Source organism: Alosa alosa, chromosome 1 (assembly GCF_017589495.1).
Source record: "Alosa alosa isolate M-15738 ecotype Scorff River chromosome 1, AALO_Geno_1.1, whole genome shotgun sequence".
Taxonomy (NCBI): Eukaryota; Metazoa; Chordata; class Actinopteri; order Clupeiformes; family Clupeidae; genus Alosa; species Alosa alosa.
The window spans coordinates 656,349-677,984 of NC_063189.1; the positions used below are offsets into that span (position 1 = coordinate 656,349).

At 42.6% G+C, this 21,636-nt stretch overlaps 2 protein-coding genes across 3 annotated transcripts in view; both read right to left on the reverse strand.

Moving 5' to 3' along the window:
• Positions 1–9,693: 9,693 nt before the first annotated feature.
• On the reverse strand, positions 9,694–14,295 carry mrpl35 (mitochondrial ribosomal protein L35). Its single transcript, XM_048228199.1, has 4 exons — positions 14,216–14,295; positions 13,684–13,876; positions 11,844–11,988; positions 9,694–10,018 (listed from the first exon to the last, which is right to left on the reverse strand). Exons 1-4 carry the CDS (start codon positions 14,256–14,258, stop codon positions 9,830–9,832), a joined length of 570 nt encoding a protein of 189 aa, XP_048084156.1. The 5' UTR covers positions 14,259–14,295; the 3' UTR covers positions 9,694–9,829.
• Positions 14,296–14,970: 675 nt separating this feature from the next.
• Positions 14,971–21,636, reverse strand: part of si:dkey-21a6.5 — a 12,892-nt gene continuing 6,226 nt past the window's right edge. The window contains exons 4-6 of one of the 2 annotated variants that reach the window (XM_048240103.1): positions 16,560–16,672; positions 16,151–16,307; positions 14,971–15,810 (exon numbers count right to left, since the gene is read on the reverse strand). In XM_048240103.1, the coding sequence (XP_048096060.1) occupies positions 15,650–15,810; positions 16,151–16,307; positions 16,560–16,672 (431 nt within the window). In that variant the 3' untranslated portion in view covers positions 14,971–15,649. Of the gene's footprint in view, positions 15,837–16,150; positions 16,308–16,559; positions 16,673–21,636 lie in introns of both variants that reach the window. The other variant, XM_048240165.1, reaches the window with a different exon arrangement.

The following is a 21,636-nucleotide window of genomic DNA, read 5'->3' on the forward strand; positions in this document are numbered from 1 at the left end:
TAAGTGTGCCAATTATTGTGTGTGTGTATAGAATTATTATTATTGTGTAGTGTGTGTATGTAGTGTGTAGTGTGTGTGTGTATAGTGTGTGTAGTCTGAGATTAATGTGTCCTTTTATTCAGTCCTTATTGTCCTCCTCCGGGTCTCCCTCTCTCCCTCATCCCTCCCTCTCGTTGGAATTCCTCCCTCCTCCAAATTATATGCATATAATAATCCCCCTAAATAATCCTCCCCCTCCCTCCCTCCTCCCCCCCTCCCCTCCTCCCTCCCTCTCCCTCCCCCCCTATCCTCCCTCCCTCCTCCTGTCTCCTCCTCCTCCCCTCCCCGGTTCCTCCTCCTCCCATCTCTCCCCTCCCCCTCTCTCTCCTCCCTCCCTCCCTCCCTCCCTCCCTCCTCTCCCTCCTCCTCCCTCCTCCCCCCTCTCCCCCTCCTCCCCCTCCCTCCTCCCTCTCCTCCTCCCTTCCTCTTTCCTCCTCCTTTCCCTCCTCCCCTCCTCCCTCTCTCTCCTCCTTCCTCCTCCCCTCTCTCCCTCCTCCTTCCTCCCTCCCCTCCTCCCTCCCTCCTCCCTCCTCCCCTCCCCCTCCTCTTCCTCCTCCTCTCTCTTCCTCCCTCCAGCCTCCCTAGGGTCTCAAAGGCCCGGGTCACCAGGTCATGGGGTCAAGAGCTCCCTGGCCTCTGGAAGTGAGGTCATGTGATCCTGACTCCGCCCCCTCGGCTGTCCTCTCTGAGCTCTCGAACAATCACGCCTCCAGGAAACAGACACGCGCAGCCTTGGCAACCAAAGTGATGCGAAAACACAAGTGCAGCCTTGGCAACCAAAGTGATGCGAAAACACCTTTGACCTTTGACCTCTGAAGGGTCAAGGGTCACCACGCAGCAAGCAGTTTGCTCCAGTTGAGCAGCCTCTCTCTCTTCTCTTGCATTCGTATGGACTGTGTACATATTGAGTGTGTGTGTATACGGTGTGTGTGAGGAGTGTGGAGTGTGTGTGTGAGTGTATACATGTTCACAGACTGCTGTCTTTGGGGTTTGCTCAGGGGTGGGGTTTGCTTAGGGGGCGTGGTTTGTTTAGGGGGCGTGGTTTTGACTGAGAGAGCAGTGTGTGTGAATATATGAGTGTGTGTGTTTGTGTGTTTGTGAATATATGAGTGTGTGTGTGAATATATAAGAGAGAGAGAGTGTGTGTGTGTGTGTGTGTGTGTGTGTGAATATATAAGAGAGAGTGTGTGTGTGTGTGAATATATAACAGTGTGTCTGAATCTGTGAGAGTGTTTATGAATGCTAGTGAGTGTGTGTGAGTATGAATGTGTGACTGGATGTGTGAGTGTGTGTATGTGTTGTCCTCAGTAGTAAGCCGTGTGTGTGTATGTTACTAAAATGCCTTTATGATTGTAATCATTATGATGAAATGTAATTCCTGTAAGAAAGACAATGTACAGTCTAAATCTACAGTCTCTAAATGTCCCAGCGAGGTGTGTGTGTGTGTGTGTGTGTGAGAGGCAGCTGATAGATTCAGACATGCAGTGATGTTGTGCTAAAGCACTAGGACCTCACTCAGGCTGCACAAGTAATCCATTTCCAATCCATTGCAAGTAATTTGAACTAATGTAATTAGCTATTAACTAATGAATTAATCCAATTAGCTAATATCTAACTCATTAATGCAATTCCCAAATTGTGCAGCCCTAACACACACACACACACACACAGCTCCAAAACCAATCTCAATGAATCAATGATAAGCACTGATCACTGATCAATCTTTTCGTTCACAGAACTAACGGTGAATTTGTCATTAACAACCCCTGACCACTGCATCAGCTACTCAACCAATCAGCTTAATCTACGGATGAATGACACAGATCAATCTAGTCCACAGTATGGATTAAAGATAGTGATCAGTCTAATCACACACAGATCAATCTAGTCTATGGATCAAAGGTAGTGATCAGTCTAATCACACACAGATCAATCTAGTCTATGGATCAAAGATACTTATTGATCTAGTTGGATCTGTGGCACAGGTGTAGCTCTATCACATCTGGCTAAAACTAACAAAGGAAAAAGAAGAAGATAAAGATTTTCTACGATGTAAAATCCTCTTGCCAAATGTGATGTTGATTTTTATGTCTCTATTGGTAGCTTTGCCAGAGACTTTCTAATGAGGAGACACAGCACTCAAAAAATCCTCCATAGAAATGCATGGGGTTAGTTTGTAACAGTTGTCTACACATATCCTGCCCCTTCTGCGGCAAAACAATCGACATGTGAGTACACTGTGCCAATCATGTGTTGTTATCTCGCCGCTGGAGCAAGGTTGGTGTCGTGAAGCCTTGAGCATGTGCATTTCTGCCGAAATAGATGCTCAATAAGTGCCCAAAAAGCATTACGATATGGCCGCTGAGTGGAGGGACTTTCCTAAAAGGACTTTGGCTTTGATCAGCTCAGTGTGTTGGGTTTCTAACCCACTATAGCACCTCCCACTCCAACCCACTCTAACTCCTCCCACTCCTCCCACTATAGCCCCTCCCACTATAATCCACTCTAACTCCTCGACTCCCTGACTCTCAGGGCTGCACAGCAGGCGTTCATGCCGACAGTGTCAGTGTGTGTGTGTGAGTGTGAAATCAGGCAGTCATGCTGACAGTGTGTGTGAGTGTGTGAAATCTGTCACTGTGAATTCAGCATGAATACCTTGCACAGCTCACCCAGCCTTTCACACAGTCTCTTTGTAACACACCACTAGACACACACACACACACACACACACTCTCTCTCTCTCTCTCTCTCTTTATAGACGACAGAACATTTGAGGAATGATATGAATGTGCACACAATACTGTACTAGAGTACTCATTTCACTAGTGTGTGTATGTGTGGGGATGTGTGTTAGCTACATCACAAGTGTGAGTGTGTGTGTGTGTGTGTGGGGGGTTGAGTGTTAGCTACAATAGCTGCATCACGAGTGTGAGTGTGTGTGTGTGTGTGTGTGTGGGGGGGGGGTTGAGTGTTGGCTACAATAGCTGCATCACTATTGTGTATGTGTGCGTATGTGTGGGGTTGTGTGTGAGTGTGTGTGTGTGTGTGTGTGTGTGTGTGGGAGGGTTGTGTGCTACAATAGCCATGTCACTATACTAGCTCATAAATACGTTATACTAAGCAAGACTGCTTCACCTCAGGTTAATTTAGTGTCAACTGTGTTTACACTTGTGCAATGTCCACACACACACACACGTTTCTCTTTTGTCTGTGAAGCTTTGTAGCCTAGCGACACATATTTTGGTCACATGAGGACTTTGATGAGGCGCTGTAGACTTGCCTCTGACCGGTTCCACATCTGATCAGCCAATCAGCATGCTTCACCAGAGTGATGGTTGCCATAGAAGCATCAGTGTTACAGTATGTCCAAAACATAATCTCAATCTTAACCTCAGAACATCCTAATGTGGCTATTCTCTTCAGCGCTCATATCCGAACATAATCTCAATCTTAACCTCAGAACATCCTAATGTGGCTATTCTCTTCAGCGCTCATATCCGAACATAATCTCAATCTTAATCTCAGAACATCCTAATGTGGCTATTCTCTTCAGCGCTCATATCCGAACATAATCTCAAACTTAATCTCAGAACATCCTAATGTGGCTATTCTCTTCAGCGCTCATATCCGAACATAATCTCAATCTTAACCTCAGAACATCCTAATGATCTCTTTTGCTTCTTCCTCTCACTCTCACCTTCACAAAAGAAAGCCAAGATGTCAACATAAGAGATGTCACAACATAAGAGATGTCACTGCATAAGAGATGTCACTGCATAAGCATAAGATATGTCACAACATAAGAGATGTCAACATAAGATTTGTCACTGCATAAGATATGTCAACATAAGAGATGTCACTGCATAAGATATGTCACAACATAAGAGATGTCACTGTATAAGATTTGTCATTGTCATTGCATGCCATTAAAGCACTGGACAGGAGCAGTGTGAGTTCTGCATAGATGACGTCCTGTGTCCTGTTTGTGTATGAGTGAGTATGTTTGTGTGTGTGATTGTCAGCAGATTTGACATCAGTTCATTCTATGGCTTGCTTTTCCATGAAGAAATTATGACTGAAGCAGCCATCTAGACAAACAACAGATAGCTCAGCAGCTAACTCAGATGCTACTTATAAGTATAGTAAGTATATATACTCTTTGATCCCGTGAGGGAAATTTGGTCTCTGCATTTATCCCAATCCGGGCAGCCGTGGCCTACTGGTTAGCGCTTCGGACTTGTAACCGGAGGGTTGCCGGTTCGAACCCCGACCAGTAGGAACGGCTGAAGTGCTCTTTGAGCAAGGCACCTAACCCCTCACTGCTCCCCCCCTCGCTGTTGTTGCAGGCAGCTCACTGTGCCGGATTAGTGTGTGCTTCACCTCACTGTGTGTTCACTGTGTGCTGATTCCGTGCTAATTCACGGATTGGGATAAATGCAGAGACCAAATTTCCCCTCACGGGATCAAAAGAGTATATATTCTTCTACTTAATTAGTGAAAGACACTCAGCACAGGTGCTTACATTTATGTACAGAAACGTCCTACATGGAGTTATGAAAAATGTTAATGTTAATACCTTGGAGAATGTAAAATGAATTGGAAGTAAAATCAAGTCATTTTCATCTTTTTACCATGTTGCTAGGGATGGGCAGTATTTCTAATACATGTATTTCAAATACAAAATACTATTTTGTAATTGAAACACTTGAAGCGAAAACTATCATTAACTTGTTCAGAAAATTGAAATAGTCTGGCGAGGTGGTTGGCACATTCCCGGGATGGACCTGCTGCGTCTTCATCCATTGTTTCGTCCATGGTTTCGTCTCTTATCTAAATCTGACCATGGAGTTGACTTGGGCGGAAAGCTGAAGGTGATTGCTGATAGGCTGTCCCAATCAGTGGCGCCTGCACAATCCAATCACGTTTGAGGAAACAACAAATTGAGGGATTCCGAGATTTCTCTTTCTTCTTCCTTTTGTGTAGAAGTAGTAACGGGTACTCACGGTTACGGATAGAAGTAGTAACGGATAGAAGTAGTAACGGGTACTCACGGTTACGGATAGAAGTAGTAACGGATAGAAGTAGTAACGGGTACTCACGGTTACGGATAGAAGAAGTAACGGTTACTCACGGTTACGGATAGAAGTAGTAACGGGTACTCACGGTTACGGATAGAAATGTAGTGGAGTAAAGAGTACAATAATTGCCTCTCAAATGTACTTGAGTAAAGTCATGAGTACTCCTCAAAAATGATACTTGAGTAAAGTACAGATCCCTCAAAATTGTACTCAAGTACTGTACTCAAGTAAATGTACTCCGTTACTGTCCGGCTCTGGCCTTAGCACACTTAAATTCCTCTGTCAGACTAGATATTGGCAACTCTACAATGCCCTTCCCATACAAGGCTACACTGCTTAAGCAGCGTGGGACTCTGAGCCATTTTCTGACAATCTTTTGATAATTTTTTCCAACCTCTCTACCTTTGACAGAGGAACTTCATAAACTGTCAATGGCCACATTAGCCGAGGCAACAAACTAAACTGCAAACACCACAGCTTGAGCTTACCTGGCAGCCTTGACTTGTCATTTTTTCCAATACCTTGCCTAGTGACCTGTCTCAAGTCTTCAACCTGTGATTTATCACTAAGGCTTGCATCATACCACCTTCCCAGACTCTTCACTGGTTTCTCCAGAACTGTGGGAATCACCTCCTTATTTATAGCAAACTTCTTATCTATTACCTTCCCCTTAACAATTGAGAGACTCCTAGACTTACTTGGCTTCACCTTCATTCTGGCCCATTGCAGATTGCTATTTAACTTATCCAGCAACCTGTTGGTGCATGGAACGTTGACGCCAAGGTTGTCATGTCAGTCCATGAAAGCCCTAATCGGGTGGGAGGTATGGCCTCCCCTGCAACTTCTCCCCAACCACTACCCATTTTGAGGCCCTAATGATGACCTCCATTGCCATTGTAAAAGCAAGTGGGGAGATGGTACATCCGGCCATGATTCCTATCTCGAGTTGTTGCCACCCTGTGGTGTAATCAGCTGTAGTAAAACATAATTGAATATCCAGAAAGTATGCTTTTACTAGGCTTTTAATGCTACCTGGGATTCTGAAATAATCAGAGGCCTCCCACAACAGACTATGCGGCACAGACCCAAAAGCATTAGCCAAATCCAAGAACACAACGTGCAGGTCTCTCTTCTCACGCTTTGCTAATTGAATTTGGTGCCAAATCATGCTGGTATGCTCTAAGCACCCGGAGAAGCCAGGAATTCCAGCTTTTTGCACCGTGGTATCAATTAGTTTATAACTTTCAAGGTAATTTGTCAGTCTCTGTGCCACCACACTGAAGAAAACCTTCCCTTTAACATTCAGTAGACTAATTGGCCTAAATTGATTAATCTCCACTGTGTCCTTTTCTTTGGGAATAAATATTCCCCCAGCCCTCCGCCAAGCCTTGGGAATACTCTGCTTTTTCCAAACTATCTTCATTAATTGCCATAGAAATCTTAAAACATCTGGTGCACTCTTATACAACTGGTAGGGCACTCCATTAGGTCCCGGGGCTGAAGAGGCCCTTGCACGTTTTATTACTTCTTGCACCTCTTTCCACCTTGGTGGACTATCGTCGCATTGGCTACTTAATTCACCAATAGGTGGGATATCAGTAAGAAGTACTATCTCTCTGAACCTCTCCCTATCTTTGTGCACAGTGGCTAGTTTTCATCAAAATCGCTGTTTTTTTTCTAGAAATGGAGATTTAACGTCTTTCATAAAATATAAAGTGTTGCCTGTAAACTTCGGTAAACTTTCCGGGAAGTGATCAGCGAGACCTGGCGAGACTGCCACCTAGTGATAGACCCACAAAAATGGCCTGGTTTTGACCTGACGTGCATGTGTCACTGATTCGACCCAAAGCGGCAACAGAGTTATGATAAAATGTCCAGATTGTGCGTTTTCATGAGTTTTCGATCGTCATATATTTAATTTCCATTCATCACAGAGTTCCCAAAATCACATATAAGGTGTGTTAAGAGTGTCTAGTTTCGTAATTTTTTTTAAAAAAAAAAGCTAAAAACGAAATATTACGTTTTTGGTACTCAACGCATGGGAAGGAAAAACATAATATTACGTTTTTGGCACTCAATGAGTTAAAGCCCCTTATGTCCCTCAAACCAGATGCTATTTAAGTCCCTAGAGCTAACTCAGATGCTACATGTCCCTCTAACTCAGATGCTATTTAAGTCCCTAGAGCTAACTCAGATGCTACATGTCCCTCTAACTCAGATGCTACTTATGTCCCTAGAGCTAACTCAGATGCTACTTAAGTCCCTCTAACTCAGATGCCTACTTAAGTCCCTCTAACTCAGATGCTACTTATGCTAACTCAGATGCTACTTATGTCCCTCTTCCATTGAATGGTATCAGCTCAACTCTACTCGGTTATGGTACCAGCTTTTCCACTGCAAAAAAGTCCCCCCTTTAATGTAGCTGGGTGCCATAGCGACGCAGAAAGAAAACTAGCATGGTGTCATTAACGTGGGACACAGTAGGCCCAGTAACCACTCATTAACCTGGAATACTTTACGTCACCTTTTGGCATCGTCTCAGCTTGCTTGGAACCTCCACAGGCACCAGGTTCTGCTGATGGAACCAGAACAAGTGAGTTGAGCTGACACCATGCACTGGAAAAGGGACTAGTCAATCAATAGCTAGCACATATAGCTGCTAACTTGGCAGCTAGCTCAGATAGCTTTTAGCGGGAGCCTACCTATGTTTGGGTTCTATGTTCCCAGGGTTCTATGTTCCCAGTTCAGTTATCAGTTATCAATGGATATCAGTTATTAATGGATATCAGTTATCAATGGATATGCACTTATCAATGGATATCAGTTATCGATGGATACGCACTTATTAATGGATATAAGTTATTAATGGATATCAGTTATCAATGGATACCAGTTAAGTATTTGAGAGTTCAAGGCTTAAACCTGAGGGGGGACATAGAGATTCAGCCATTGACCCTCCGATTATGTAGAGAAAAAAAGGGACAAACATAAATGATCACATTCATCTGATCTGTCCTAAAGATCCGCTATAGCTGCCCGCCCCATAAGCAGGCCGTCAAAAAAAATGTGTCTCTGTAAAAGCAGCCTAGGCTATGAGATCTGCACACAAAAACAAGTGTTGCCAACCACTCAAAGGCAAAATAAAGTGTTCCAACCAATAACCAACGAGATGCACGTTTAAGAGAGTTTCAATTGCACAGGAGGGAGGGGGAGGGAGTAGCGAGCTAGCTCTGTTTTGTTTGAACATCAACAGAAGTGACGTTACCCTGCCATCGCTGATACAATACAACCTTTAAGTTTATAGTGTTTCATTAGTTAAGTTTATATCTTTTATTAAGTATTACTCAGGTTTCCTATTATACAATGTTTAAAAACACACACTGCAACCAATTATCGTCATGAGTTTAATGGTCTCTAAAAATAAAATCTTTTGGGTTCTGGGTCAAATCAAATAATTATATTTAAAATATACATAAAATACTGTTTTGTTTTCGTTAGATCTTCATTAGACTAAAACAAATAAGCAATGTGAATCTGAAATGTGTCTTTGTATGTAGACTGACAGGAAGGATGTTGTGGATTTGATGTGAAAAACTGTAGTCAAAGTAACACAAAGAGGATAGGACCCTGGGAACATAGAACCCTTTTTCATGTTCCCATTACCTACCATGTTAATCTGGGGAACATTGATGACCCCCCTTTTAACTATGCAGCTATCACAGATACAGTTAGGAACAACATTAATCATTCCCCTTTCTCTTGACCAATACGTTTGTTCTGACTGAAAATCATTCCCCTTTCTCTTGACCAATACATCTGTTCTGACTGTATATGACACTGCCACATGGCAAAAGGTTGTAAGACGATGTGGTAGAAGCATGGAATCAGAAAAAAAAGCATTTTCATCTTTTTTAACATTTTTATGAAATGTGGTGTCCAAAATGATTCATACCCTTTTTAAATAATCAGTGGAGACCTCTTTATTTGTCAACACAGCTTTCAAAATGGTTCTTATAATACCTACCAGGAAATGGTTCTTATGGTACCTACCAGGAACGACTGAGGCAGGAATGGTTCTTTGCCATCACTCTGGCCTTGTGCTCACTTTGTTTATGGATTGAGGTCTGGACTCTGGGCTAGGCCACTCTAACATGTTGATATTGTTCTCTGTTAACCATTTCTGGCCTTGTTTGGCTGAAACCCAACATTATACCAATATTTGCCATATCTGCCAGGGGTATGAATCCTTTTGTTCCTAACTGTAGCTGTAAACCCAGATTCTGAGCCTTTGCTGTTAACACTAGACCTGCCAGAAGACACACACACACACACACAGATTGGAGGTTCTTCACTGCCCGTGTTAAGTGTGGACAGCTGAATACCAATATTACATGTTGAGATGACCACTGCCAAAGGAAGTCATGTGTTCTGCTGATATCCAATTAAAATAAATAGAAAGAAAAAGAACCTGGACTTCTTTACCCCAACAGCATAGTCAGTACTGCACTTATTTACCCAACAGCATAGTCAGTACTGCACTTATTTACCACAACAGCATAGTCAGTAAAGGAAAGCATGACGCTAAATGAATCCTTTATTCATGACAGATTGACATGACTGAGCTCAATGACAATAGAAGTTGATTTACACACAAACATGGATATTTACAGCCCCCCCGACCCCAAGACTCCACACACACACACTGGTGTGTGTCACCACCTGGGGTTGACACGGTCCTGGTACTTGAGGTAGGGGTCGTTGAGGTACCAGTTCCTTCTCTTCCAGAAGCGCCCGGTCATCTTGTCCAGCAGGTGGCTCTGTGTCTTGTTGCAGAACACGTGCTCACGCAGCCTCTTCTTACGAGCCGGCAGCTTCTTCCACAGCTTCTTCTTGTAGCCCGCCTGGCCACACACAACGACACCGGGGTCACATATATGCATACACATATACAGCTACCAGTTTAACCTACTGGGGTCACATATATGCATACACATATACAGCTACCAGTTTAACCTACTGGGGGTCATAAACCGCGCTATATCGCCTGTTTAAGCCAGTTCTAAGGTGCAGGTTGCGCACTCTAAAGTTCTGATTAGATGCATTAATAAAGACTGCGGCGGTGAAAGCCAGAGTTCCAAACCGATTAAACGTATTTTCTATATGGACGACTAGGTCTATGCTATGTCCTACCTATGGTCCATGCTATGTCCTACATTGTTCAATTCATCCCATTGCATTTCATATTTTGCACATCAGCTATGCTGTCGCTCTTATGGCATGACCTTTTCGGAGTTCTGCATCGGGGATGCTTTATAGATCTATATATAAATAGATGGCTATGAACATTAAGCATTTTCTTGCATGAGCACAAGTCAATCAATACAACCGCTCCAATCTGCTGCTACTGGTCTCAGGTGGAGTCGAGCTGGGCAATATTCTGTGCAACGCGTCACTGGGTGCCACGATCCCAGAAGCCATTGCCCAGCGCGATTCTACAGTAAGTACAACAGTCAGAGTTTAGCAAAGCTAAAGAGAGTTATTTCACCGGGACAGGTTGGGGACGGCCATCTTAAGCAACAGGCTATAAACATTTCTGCAGTAGGCTATAAGTAGTATATCACAACTTCATAATCAGTATTGAGACGAAAGATCTCTAAATTAGGCTATTATTTTCTACATTTCTGGTTAATACGGACGAAACCAGAAACAGCAACTCACAAAATCACGTTTTTTCACGCATACGCATAGACGGGCTCTGCGCATACGAATCCTTTTGGCTAGACTTGTCTCAGCCAGACGTGGTGCAAAAGTATCTGTCAGGAAAACAACAGCTGAGACTCGTAGCAGCAGATTCCAGCAGTTGTACTGATTGACTTGTGCAAGAAAATGCTCAATGATCATAGCGATCTATATCATTATATTAAAATATTTCACAGATGTGCAACTTCTGAAGCATTAGTTCACATTTGGGTTTACAAATGCACAAATTTTGTGCATGTTCTCAGATTATGAAACACGGGTGTTCAAATGTGTTTTGCACCAACTGCACTGCAACGATTGTAGCAAAAGTGTCAAGTGCATGTTGTGATGCACAGGATAGGATTTGTTTACTTGTGATTCTGTGTTGGCGTAAGTGTTTACTTGTACTTGTCTCTCCCCACTCAAGACACAAGTTTATTTTTTTTCCATATACAGGTGTGTAAATGTGTTTTGCACCAAATATCTGATACTGTATGTAGCAAAATTGAGACCTCAAGGAAACATTTAATTTGCAATGTGTAGTGCGGGATTTGTGCACCTGTAACAAAGGATTTGTGAACCCGTAGCCCCCATTTTGTGTTTACAAGGTATAAAAAATTTGTACGACTTCAAATTTACTGTTGTGACTTTAGTGTATGCATTAAAAATCTGCAGTTACATGTAAGACAGGTTTAAGCGCTTGATTTGTTTTGTAGTGGAGCGTTCTATGGGTTGCCAGGTTGGTTCTATGGTTAGAGCACGCATTTGTAATATCGCTCGATGACGCAAATTTGACCGTGGGAAGCCAAAATCGTGATCGTGATTAAAATTTGATTAATTGCGCAGCCCTAGCTGGTCACGTTTGAGAGAGGAAGTGAATAAAAAACGTTTCCCATTCTGTTTCCCATTGTGATCGTGTAATGCGTAATGTTTCGCATGGACGTGTGCTGGTCACGTTTGAGAGAGGAAGTGAAAAGTCCGACTCACCTTCCTGCGCAGCCAGAGGCCGCAGTGTAGCCGCAGGAAGCGTTTGGGCACGGAGCGGCACGTCTTGCGCTTGCCGTACTTCAGGCTGTAATACGTCAGACTCCTGCTAGGGGGCGCCAGCACAGCAGGGAGGAGTGGGAGGACACTGCAGGAGAGCACAGGGAGTCAAATCAAATCAAGTCACATTTCTTTATAAACCACACTTAAACACAGTGCAACTGACCCAAGGTGAAATAAATAAATAAAAATACAAAAAATAATAGTAATGATAAAACTGAATATGATTGTAGATAAAAGAAGATACTAAAACTACTCCCGGGCCTAGAGCAAATTGTACAGTAAAGTTAAAGATGGCAGAAAAGAAATAGAAATACGATAAATACACAAACAAAGGGAACATTAATGGACATTAAAGGCATTAAAGGAAAATAGAGGGGTCTTTACATTTCATTTAAAGCTACTGATAGTGGGACAGGACTTCATTTCTATAGGGAGATTATTCCAGATTAATCTCTCTTCATTTCTATAGAGAGATTATTCCAGAATCACCTTTAGTTTTTAGAGTTACCACAGGTTACTCTATACAACCACAGGTGGCACTGCGGTAACTCTATATAAAACATATTGATCTCAATGGTGCATTTTGCCCATGATCAGGGAGGAAAATATAAAAGAAAGATTTGCTTAAGACGAGTCAAATTAGTGTTTTTAAAAAGAAGGGATCATGGAGTATACAGAAAAGAATATAAAAAAAAATCTTTGTATATTCCCACAAGGTGTTTTTGTGCTCTGAAAATGAGAACCAAAATGATTTTTCAGACTTGTGAGGTCTGCTGTTCAGACCCTGAAGGAATTTATTTTCTGTTCATTGCTTTTTGTGAGAGTGTTTCTACTTATCTCAGTAAGGAAAATAAATCAAGAGCCTATGTTGAGTACAAATATGTCTTCTGAAGGCCTAAACAGAGCCCAGCCAAAAACTCCAATAAAATTTGTATCAACTTTGAGGGACAGCTATGACCATGCAGGATCATCCAGACCAAACGTGATGATTTTGCTACATACTGTTCCTATTTATGTACCAGCATGCAACATTTGAGCCTCCTAAATGGTTTAGTTCTTGCATTATGGGCTTGTGAACTTTGACAAAAAAAAGAGGCCAAACAAAATCGACGCCCCCTGTAAAACTGGCTGTATCTCGGAAAGTATTGATCTTACGTAAAAGTAATTTTACAGTGTGTCTCCTGGGTAATATAGGTACACCTAGTCATTTTTTCAGAATTTTTTGAGACCTAAGTGCGTGGGCCCTGGTTGAATTGATGTGGAATGACCCTTAAGTAGAGCAGATTCAGTGCTATGAAGTGTAAATAAGAGGTAACCTGAGAGAGAACAACTTTTTCCAGGATCTTTGAAACAAAAGGTAATTTGGAAATAGGCCTATAGTTTTTCAGCTCACTGTAATCAATTGCATGCTTAAAACTGGAGGGGACCACTGCAGTAGATGGCCAAAAGATGTTAAAGACTTCCTTAAACATGTGTAAAGGTAAAACATCTGAGTGGCAAGAGGAGAATTTCATATGATAGGACATGACCATCTCCATGACAGCACACATCACTGTATCCAACACTCAAGGGCACAGCCCAGAGATGATCCAACACATACACACAGAATATATGGTAATGCCAATTCTATGACTGGAACAATGACAAAGTTGGCAACCTTGAGAAAATGAAAAAAAGTTGCCCTGTGAAGAGAAGGTTGACGCGCTGTGGCTCATTCAAACTTACATGCGCACAAATGTCAGGCTCAGATACCCAAATAAGTAAACACAGGTGGTCTTACCGGCGCAGCAGACCTCCCTGCGGAATCTGCGAGGACGCGGTCGATACGCCGCCTGCTGCAGGGATCCGCGCGGGCCTCTGAAGGGGTCCGCGTGAGAGGTCAGACAAGAGACGAGTTTGAGGTGTCGCGTGAGCTCTCAATAACCCGGAGACACGGCAGCTTCTCATGCGCGTGGACAGCGGCCTGACCAGTGCTGAATACCAGAACATTAATGTTAACACACAACAAGTCACAATGCGCCACCCGACACAAGCATTCTGATCCTGGCAGAAACCACCGTGTTTGCGTGCTAGCATAAGGGATGCCAAGTGCTTGCTGTCAACTTCGCTAGCACTACGTCGTTAGCCTTAACGTTAGCTAAGGCTGACGACCGTTAGCTTCATAAAATGAAATGTTACTACGGTCTTGATACATAAGTTAATAACTGCAAGTTGAAAACTGACAATGCACTTTACTTTGCATGAAATAACAACAGAATGATGTTTGAAACTTGAACGTGAACACGTCCTAAACGTTTCAATGTAACACATACCAGGGAAACATCTCGCCATGGTGGCCGCCATCTTGAGTGTCATGAAATCGTACTACGGCATATCATTAGGACAAACAGAGTTTTGCACTAGTATCTCGAATCTGTCTAGTACAGACGCTAAACATTAGTCTATGCTGTGCTAAACTGATTTGTTCCGAGGCGAGAACAAAACTTAGATTGTGAGAAAGCATAATGAAAAGTTTACACAAATGAAATTCTCAAAACACTAAATTATATATTTCTACTGGCAACACCAGTAAGTTATAATACCTACAGATGTGTGCAGTCCAGCACTGATATTCTCTTGTAAACAGTTTTAGAGTGTAAAAAGACTAGAGCAGTGTTTCTCAAAGTGTGGTCCAGGGACCACTGGTGGTCCGCAAGCTATCCCAAGTGGTTCGGGAGCAGACGTGGTAAAATATAATATTGATGAGTTGTTTGCAATACTGAACCAACTTGTATGTAAATCCAAACAGTTGCAACACTGTCTATGTAAGATATGCCAGTTTAAATCATATGAATCTTCTGACATAATAAGCAAAGTGCAAAGACAATAAGCAAGGTGGTTCAGTGAGTAGGCCTTTCTTTGCGTTTCTTTTTTATTGGTTAAGTGGTCCGTCGTCTGAAAAAGTTTGAGAAACACTGGACTAGAGGGATGTCTTCTCAGGAAAAGAGGTGTCTCGTTCTCTGTCTGTCGACACGTGTTGATTGGCTTATATGAATAATCACTTAAATGACATACGCAAAGACATCAACACATGATAGTGCAATTTTATTTGATTTGATTCCAGCATCTTCTCTGGAATGACTATATTTTCTTTAAAACATACCTCTTTCAAATAATGTTACATTTCTTGAATAGAAAGGATTTTTTGGGAAGCAACACTTTAAATACATAAAATAGTGAAACACATAAGGCACAGTACCAGGGAGACAGAGTAAAAAAAAAATATATATACTTTGAGGCCCCAAAACAGACGATCTGCCTGGAGCGTACCCAAGCATGGTGAGGCATCGGCATGGCTTTGCGTTAAAGCCCAGTGCAAAACTGCAACAATCAAACAAAATAAGAAAGGGGACAAGTAACAGCTAGCACAGACATCCATACAAAGCAACCGCTAGCACAGACATCCATACAAAGCAATCCTCAAATGTCGATCAGCTATCAGGACAATCTGCCGTCAGACAGAGATAAAACACATTTGACAAGGTCAAGGAGATGGAATGCTCCTGCAGTTTTGTGTAACAGACAGAGACATTTGTTCATACAAATGATGTGTGATGTAACAGGGCCCAGGTGTGTGTGTGTGTGTGTGTGTGTGTGTGAGGTGTGTGTGTGTGTGTTTCTGTATCAGTCACTGGTAGAGTAGAGGAGATAAAGCTCTGGTGCAGAGGTCATGATGTGGGTTCAGTCGGCATAGACAGGTTCAGGGGTCACCAGCCGGCATAGAGGGGTTCAGGGGTCACCAGCCGGCGTAGACGGGCTCGGCGTCGCAGGGCAGGCCGTAGAAGCGTCCAGCAGGGCGCTCCTTCCTGAGCAGCGGCGCACGTGACAGAGACAGCTCCCCGTCCACCTCGCGTCTCCGCCGCAACACCAGCAGGACGATAAACAGCAGAGCCACTGGACACACACACACACACACACACACACACACACACACACACACACACACACACACACATATATATATATATATATATATATATATATATATATATATATTTACACATGCACACAAATACACACACATACACACACACCCAAATGCATGACAATACACACATACATATACACACACACATATACAAATTATATTATGTGTGTTATTATTTTTCTACCCATATTATTTATACTATAGTATTTCTGTTATTGTATTATTGGTACACACACACACACACACACACACACACACACACACACACACACACACACACCTCCTCCTCCGATGACCAGCAGTGCGATGGTGACGGGGGCCAGTTCGCAAGTCTCGCCCACCTTCCGGAAGAACGTCTCCATGCAGTACCCAGGAGCTGTGCTGCCCTCGGGGCAGAAGGCGTCCGCTGGACACTGGATGGGGCTCACATCTGGGCTCTAGAGGAGAGGAGGAGGAGGAGGAGGAGGAGAAGAGGAGGAGGAGAAGAGGGGGAGGAGAAGAGGAGAGAGGGGGAGGAGGAGGATGAGAGGGGGAGAGAGAGGAGGAGGAGAAGAGGAGAGGAGGAGAGAGAAGAGGGGGAGGAGGAGGAGATAAAGAAGGTGGTCAAATGACCCCTGCTCACCTCTTAGTAATGAGATTGTCTGTGTGTGTGTGTGTGTAAGGGTGTGTGTGTGTGTGTGTGTACTCACCGGGCAGTAGTGGTTTTCTGGGCAGACGTCACAGCTCGCTTGACCCCAACGGATTTGATAGAAGCCACTGCTGCAGATCTGACACAGGAGCTGGACAGGATCCTTGTGCATGCCTACACACACACACACACACACACACACACACACACACACACACACACACACACAAACAGTTATTGTGTATTATTATACAGTTGTTTGGTACCACCTACTGGTTGTTTCTTGAACTGCAGATGAGGCACATCTAGTATTCTGAGTTCAAATGTACTGAAACTGAAATTGATCAAGTCAAATGTATTTATATAGCGCATCATACACAGAGATCATTCAATGTGCTTTACATAAACAAAAGTAAACGGTAAATAGAAAGGCAATAGTCAAATAATAATTTACAAGGTAAAGATAATTAAATGAAAGATAATTTAATAATTAAAAACAGGAAACATCAAACAATCATTTAAAGGAAACAATCATTTAAAAATAAAGAATGATTAAAAAGACAAAATAAAAGACACAAGGTAGAATAATTTACAGGCAGATTCAGAGTTTGTAACTCAGTGCAGTTAGCAGAAGGCATCTGAGAACAGTTTGGTCTTTACTCTCACCAAAAATGCAACCTAGGGTCTACACATAAACTCAAGCATTTAGAACATTGTTTGTGTACACAGAGTTTACTAAAAAGAAAGGTTTCGGACAACTCACTCCTTGACTGGCAAGATGGCGGTGAGTAGAAAAACCAAGTGAGTTGTTCAAAACCTTTCTTTTAGTAAACTCTGTGTACACAAACAATGTTCTCAATGCTTGAGTTTATGTGTAGAGACACTGGTGATACTTTGATCAAAGTTTCATGTTGTGTCGAGCCTTCTTAGTGTTTTAAAAATAGTAATGATGCGATCATGCATCAAAATAGTAGTACCCCTAAGACTCCCATTCAAAAGGCCATTTGACCTGAAAACGACAATACAGTCAAGCTTAAAAGTGGTGCTTCTGACATAATTATGCTTTTAAACGAAAGTTTGACTGGGGTAAATTCACAAAAAGACCCTACTGTTGGTTGCATTTTGGCGAGAGTTACACTTTAAGTCTAGATTTAGAACTGGCTACAGTTGGGGCTTTTTTGATGTCTTCCAAAAGTTGGAATAACCCCTGAGTTATTCTCACATTACCCTAGCCTTTACATTACCCTAGCCTGGGCATTCCCACATTACCCTAGCCTGGAAGCCAGCCAGAGTCGGGATATTTGGTCTGGACTTGTTCCATTGAGAAATAACTATGCCTAAACCAGAGCCACTCCCCCCAGCTGCACCAATCAAATGATCTGGGCGGGCTTGATACGATGATGATTAGCAATGCTGCCTAGTTGATCATTTCACCTGTGCGTGCTTTGGTTGATTTTGTTTGGCCTACAAAAAAAGCATTGTTTTGGCTCTTTGCCCTACAGGATTCACAGTTGGCTATTTTCTTGATCTGATTGGTTAGGTCTATCCAATTGAGTGCAGAGGCATTTTTCCCCTGTATCGGTTGAAACACACCTCATGATCATGTCCCAATCATGCAGTATCAGACTCAAATTTTTAATAGAATTGAATATGGCTATGTCAGGCTAATGTTACCCTATTCGTCAAGCCATTAGATGTTCTTAAGTTAGCCCATTCCTCTAGCCCTTAGATATTATTATATTAGTCCAATCCTCAATCTTTTAGTTATTCTTCTCCAGTAACCTTTTTCTGTTTTCAAACTTCTCTTGAGCTAGCAGGGGTGATAGTGCTGTGTGATCATTGGTGATTTGGTTACCTGGGCGACAGGGCGTGCAGTCCCTGGCTGCAGTTTGGAGAGCTTCAGTTCCAGCAGGACACACGTGGCATTGGGCACAGCTAGAGGAGCTAACATTACACATAACCAGTTAGCTAGAGGAGCTAACGTCACACACAACCAGTTAGCTAGAGGAGCTAACGTCACACACAACCAGTTAGCTAGAGGAGCTAACGTCACACATAACCAGTTAGCTAGAGGAGCTAACATCACACACAACCAGTTAGCTAGAGGAGCTAACGTCACACATAACCAGTTAGCTAGAGGAGCTAACATCACACATATACAGTTAGCTAGAGGAGCTAACGTCACACACAACCAGTTAGCTAGAGGAGCTACACAGACCCAGTTAGTGTGTGTCACTGTGTGTGTTTGTGTGTGTGTCAGTTCCAGCAGGACACACATGGCACTGGGCACAACTAGAGTAGTCTGAGCGAATTAGCCTAGAAAAGGGTCAAAGGTGGAAGTAAATACAGCAAAAGCATATTTGGTATCATTTGAATCGTAATTTTCTGTAGATGAAGAATTTCTGGTGCCTACAGCGCAGATTTGTACCGGAAAAAAATATATAGGGCTTTGAATAGAGCATGGCACAATGAATTTTGGGCCAAAAACATATGTTAGTACATTTTGATATTAGCTGATATCTCTTAAACCAATTGAAAGATATTCATCAAACTTGGTCTACTTACCCACTATAAGTTGTCAAAGAGCTGGCAAGACAATTTAGGTCTTGAGGTCAAAGGTCAAGGTTACAAGGGTGTCACACAAATAACTCAAATGCAGTATCTGGTTCATATCTCCAAAGCAGACTGATCTTCTTCATTAACTCTAGTACATTTATTGTATATACAACTTAGATGAACTTAGGGACTCAGGACCATGGGGGTCAAAGGTTAAGGTCAGTTTCATCCCCTGACATACAAGGTTATACGGTGGAGACATGCTAATCAACATGCCATGTTTAATTCAATGACTGTAAATATAGTCATTTTGTATGTTAACTTATGTTTATTTAACATAGACTTGGTTGTTTTTGACATGGGGAGTCCCTATCTACAGCACAATGAGTTTAATATCCCTCCTTTGTACTGGGGGTGCTTAGGCAAATGTGCTTAGCAGTAAATAACAGTGAAATACTACCACTAGCATAGTCATGACCTGACTAATATCTCTTACACTATTGCCCTTGCAGTCCTTTCCACAGTACAAGCAGTGCTACTTCCAGCGGTAAGTAACTCATACAATTTACCTTCCAGAGGTAAATTGTATGAGTTACAAGCCACATTATAATTTCTTACAAAGCACATTAAGGGACACAAAGTATTAGGATAGCAGTTCATTTTCTAAATTTTGTTTCTGAAAGATGAGACTGTTGTAAGAAGCAATATTTTCCCCTGGGATGAATATCAGTATTTAGTTGTGCTCAGTACTGTCTTGATTCATTATTTTCCATTTCACTGCAATGGATGATGAGACAGCACTTGAAGAGGAACCTGGCATATGCGCAGATCTTTGCGTTATCTGCCAATGTGGAGGTGAGCTGTCATCTAGTAGCACTGGCTTGCAAAAGCTGATTTACTATAGCATTGCTATAGGCACCAACACATTTTTAAAGGGGTGGTTCAGGATTTTAGACAAAGGACCTCATTTCCAAGTTAGCATGTGTGATATTTATCAGTGGAGACCGCTTTCAACACGTTTCATCCAGTCCTTCTAGTTGCAGAGTTCGCAGGTGCTAAGCTAGCGCAAGTCATCAGTATGTGTTAGCCTGCCGCTAAAAACAGTCTTACCCACTCCACAGTACACCCAGGCAAATACATTGTAACGGCAGACAAATAAATTATAACAGCAGATTGTCGATGTAAATGTCTGTGTTGATAGTTTTATTTCTAACATTATTCTATCCTTGCATTTCAATGATTGCATAACATTTTGAGGGACTAGTTTCTTAGCAGTGGTTAGTAGTACTGCGCCGAAAAGTAAACAGAGAAGCGCACTCCAATCAGGATACTGTCGTGGAAAACGTCTACCCTGGAAATCAGAGTTCTCGCCAGAGCACAATGGAATGAGCAATGATGCACGTTACTATTACCCCTTGCATCCCGGGGAACCAATCAAATCGGCGTATCTGATATATGCGGGCCAGAGGCGAGCTAAACTGATGACGACAGCGCTGCAACGTTGGAGGTCAGTAAACATTGGTCATAGTGTTATCCAATTGTGTCGAAGTCCAGAATCATTCAGAGTAAACATTGGTCTAGTGTTATCCAATTGCGTGGAGTGAGATTTTCAAATGCATGCTTGGTGCCGCCCCTCGAGTTGAACCATTACATTGTTCGTGGCCAGACCCTTAATCTTTCTAGATTACCAGTGTCTGGATTTTCCAGGCTAGAAAATGTCCACTTCCAAATTCAATTGTCCAATTAACAATTACCACTTGACTATTTAGTAATTTAGCATTCTGGAACAAGGTGTCCGAAGGAGACAATGTAGATAGAAGATTTTCCGAAGACTGTTGATCTTTATTCACCGTATTGCAATGATTGTACAGCCCAACCATCAAAGCAATAGGGAGGAGATAGGGATATTTTATACTCCTCAGCTCTTGAGAATTGCCACCCTCTCACGCCATCTCCATCAACACCCTTCACCAATCAGTACCAAGCAGGGTCGCTTACATTGGTGGAAACCATCTTCCTATCATGCATAAAACTATATGCAAACCTATGTAATGCATAGGTAACATATGTAAAATAGTGTAACCCTAAGTTTTTCTGGTTCCTTCCAGTTTGGTGGCCTTCTTATCTTATTCTCTTCCTAGCTGGACAGGCCCCAACTCATAAGGCACAGTGGCCTCCTCATCCCTGTCCTGTCCAGTCCTCACCAGCTTGATAACACCCCCTCTCCCTTAACCATGTAAGGAGGAGATCCTCTCATCCTGGTACCCCCAGTACTTTTCCACTCACCCCACTCCTCTGACAGTTGGTCTAGCCCCCTTGGGGTTCAATAAAGTATCTATCTATCTATCTATCTATCTATCTATCTAGCCTACACAAGATACAATGACCTCACACTGCTCACAACAAATGCAGTGGCATCAAGACTTATGACACTAATGACTACATTCTTCTAAAACATGAAATCCCATGCAATAGTATAAACCTTTATGAAATCCATGATTACATCCCTTCACATCCTGAAAACCCACCATAATACATAGTAGAATAATATCAGTCCACTGCTGCTGTTGCTTATATGCCTA

Bases quoted from the DNA above. Each gene is read 5' to 3' on its own strand.
- mrpl35 (XM_048228199.1), bottom strand. From the start codon at position 14,258: ATGACACTCAAGATGGCGGCCACCATGGCGAGATGTTTCCCTG. The intron at 13,877-14,215 runs GTATGTGTTACA...TCTGGTATTCAG, and splicing joins CATGGCGAGATGTTTCCCTG to CACTGGTCAGGCCGCTGTCC. The intron at 10,019-11,843 runs GTGAGTCGGACT...GTGTGTGGCCAG, and splicing joins GCCTCTGGCTGCGCAGGAAG to GCGGGCTACAAGAAGAAGCT.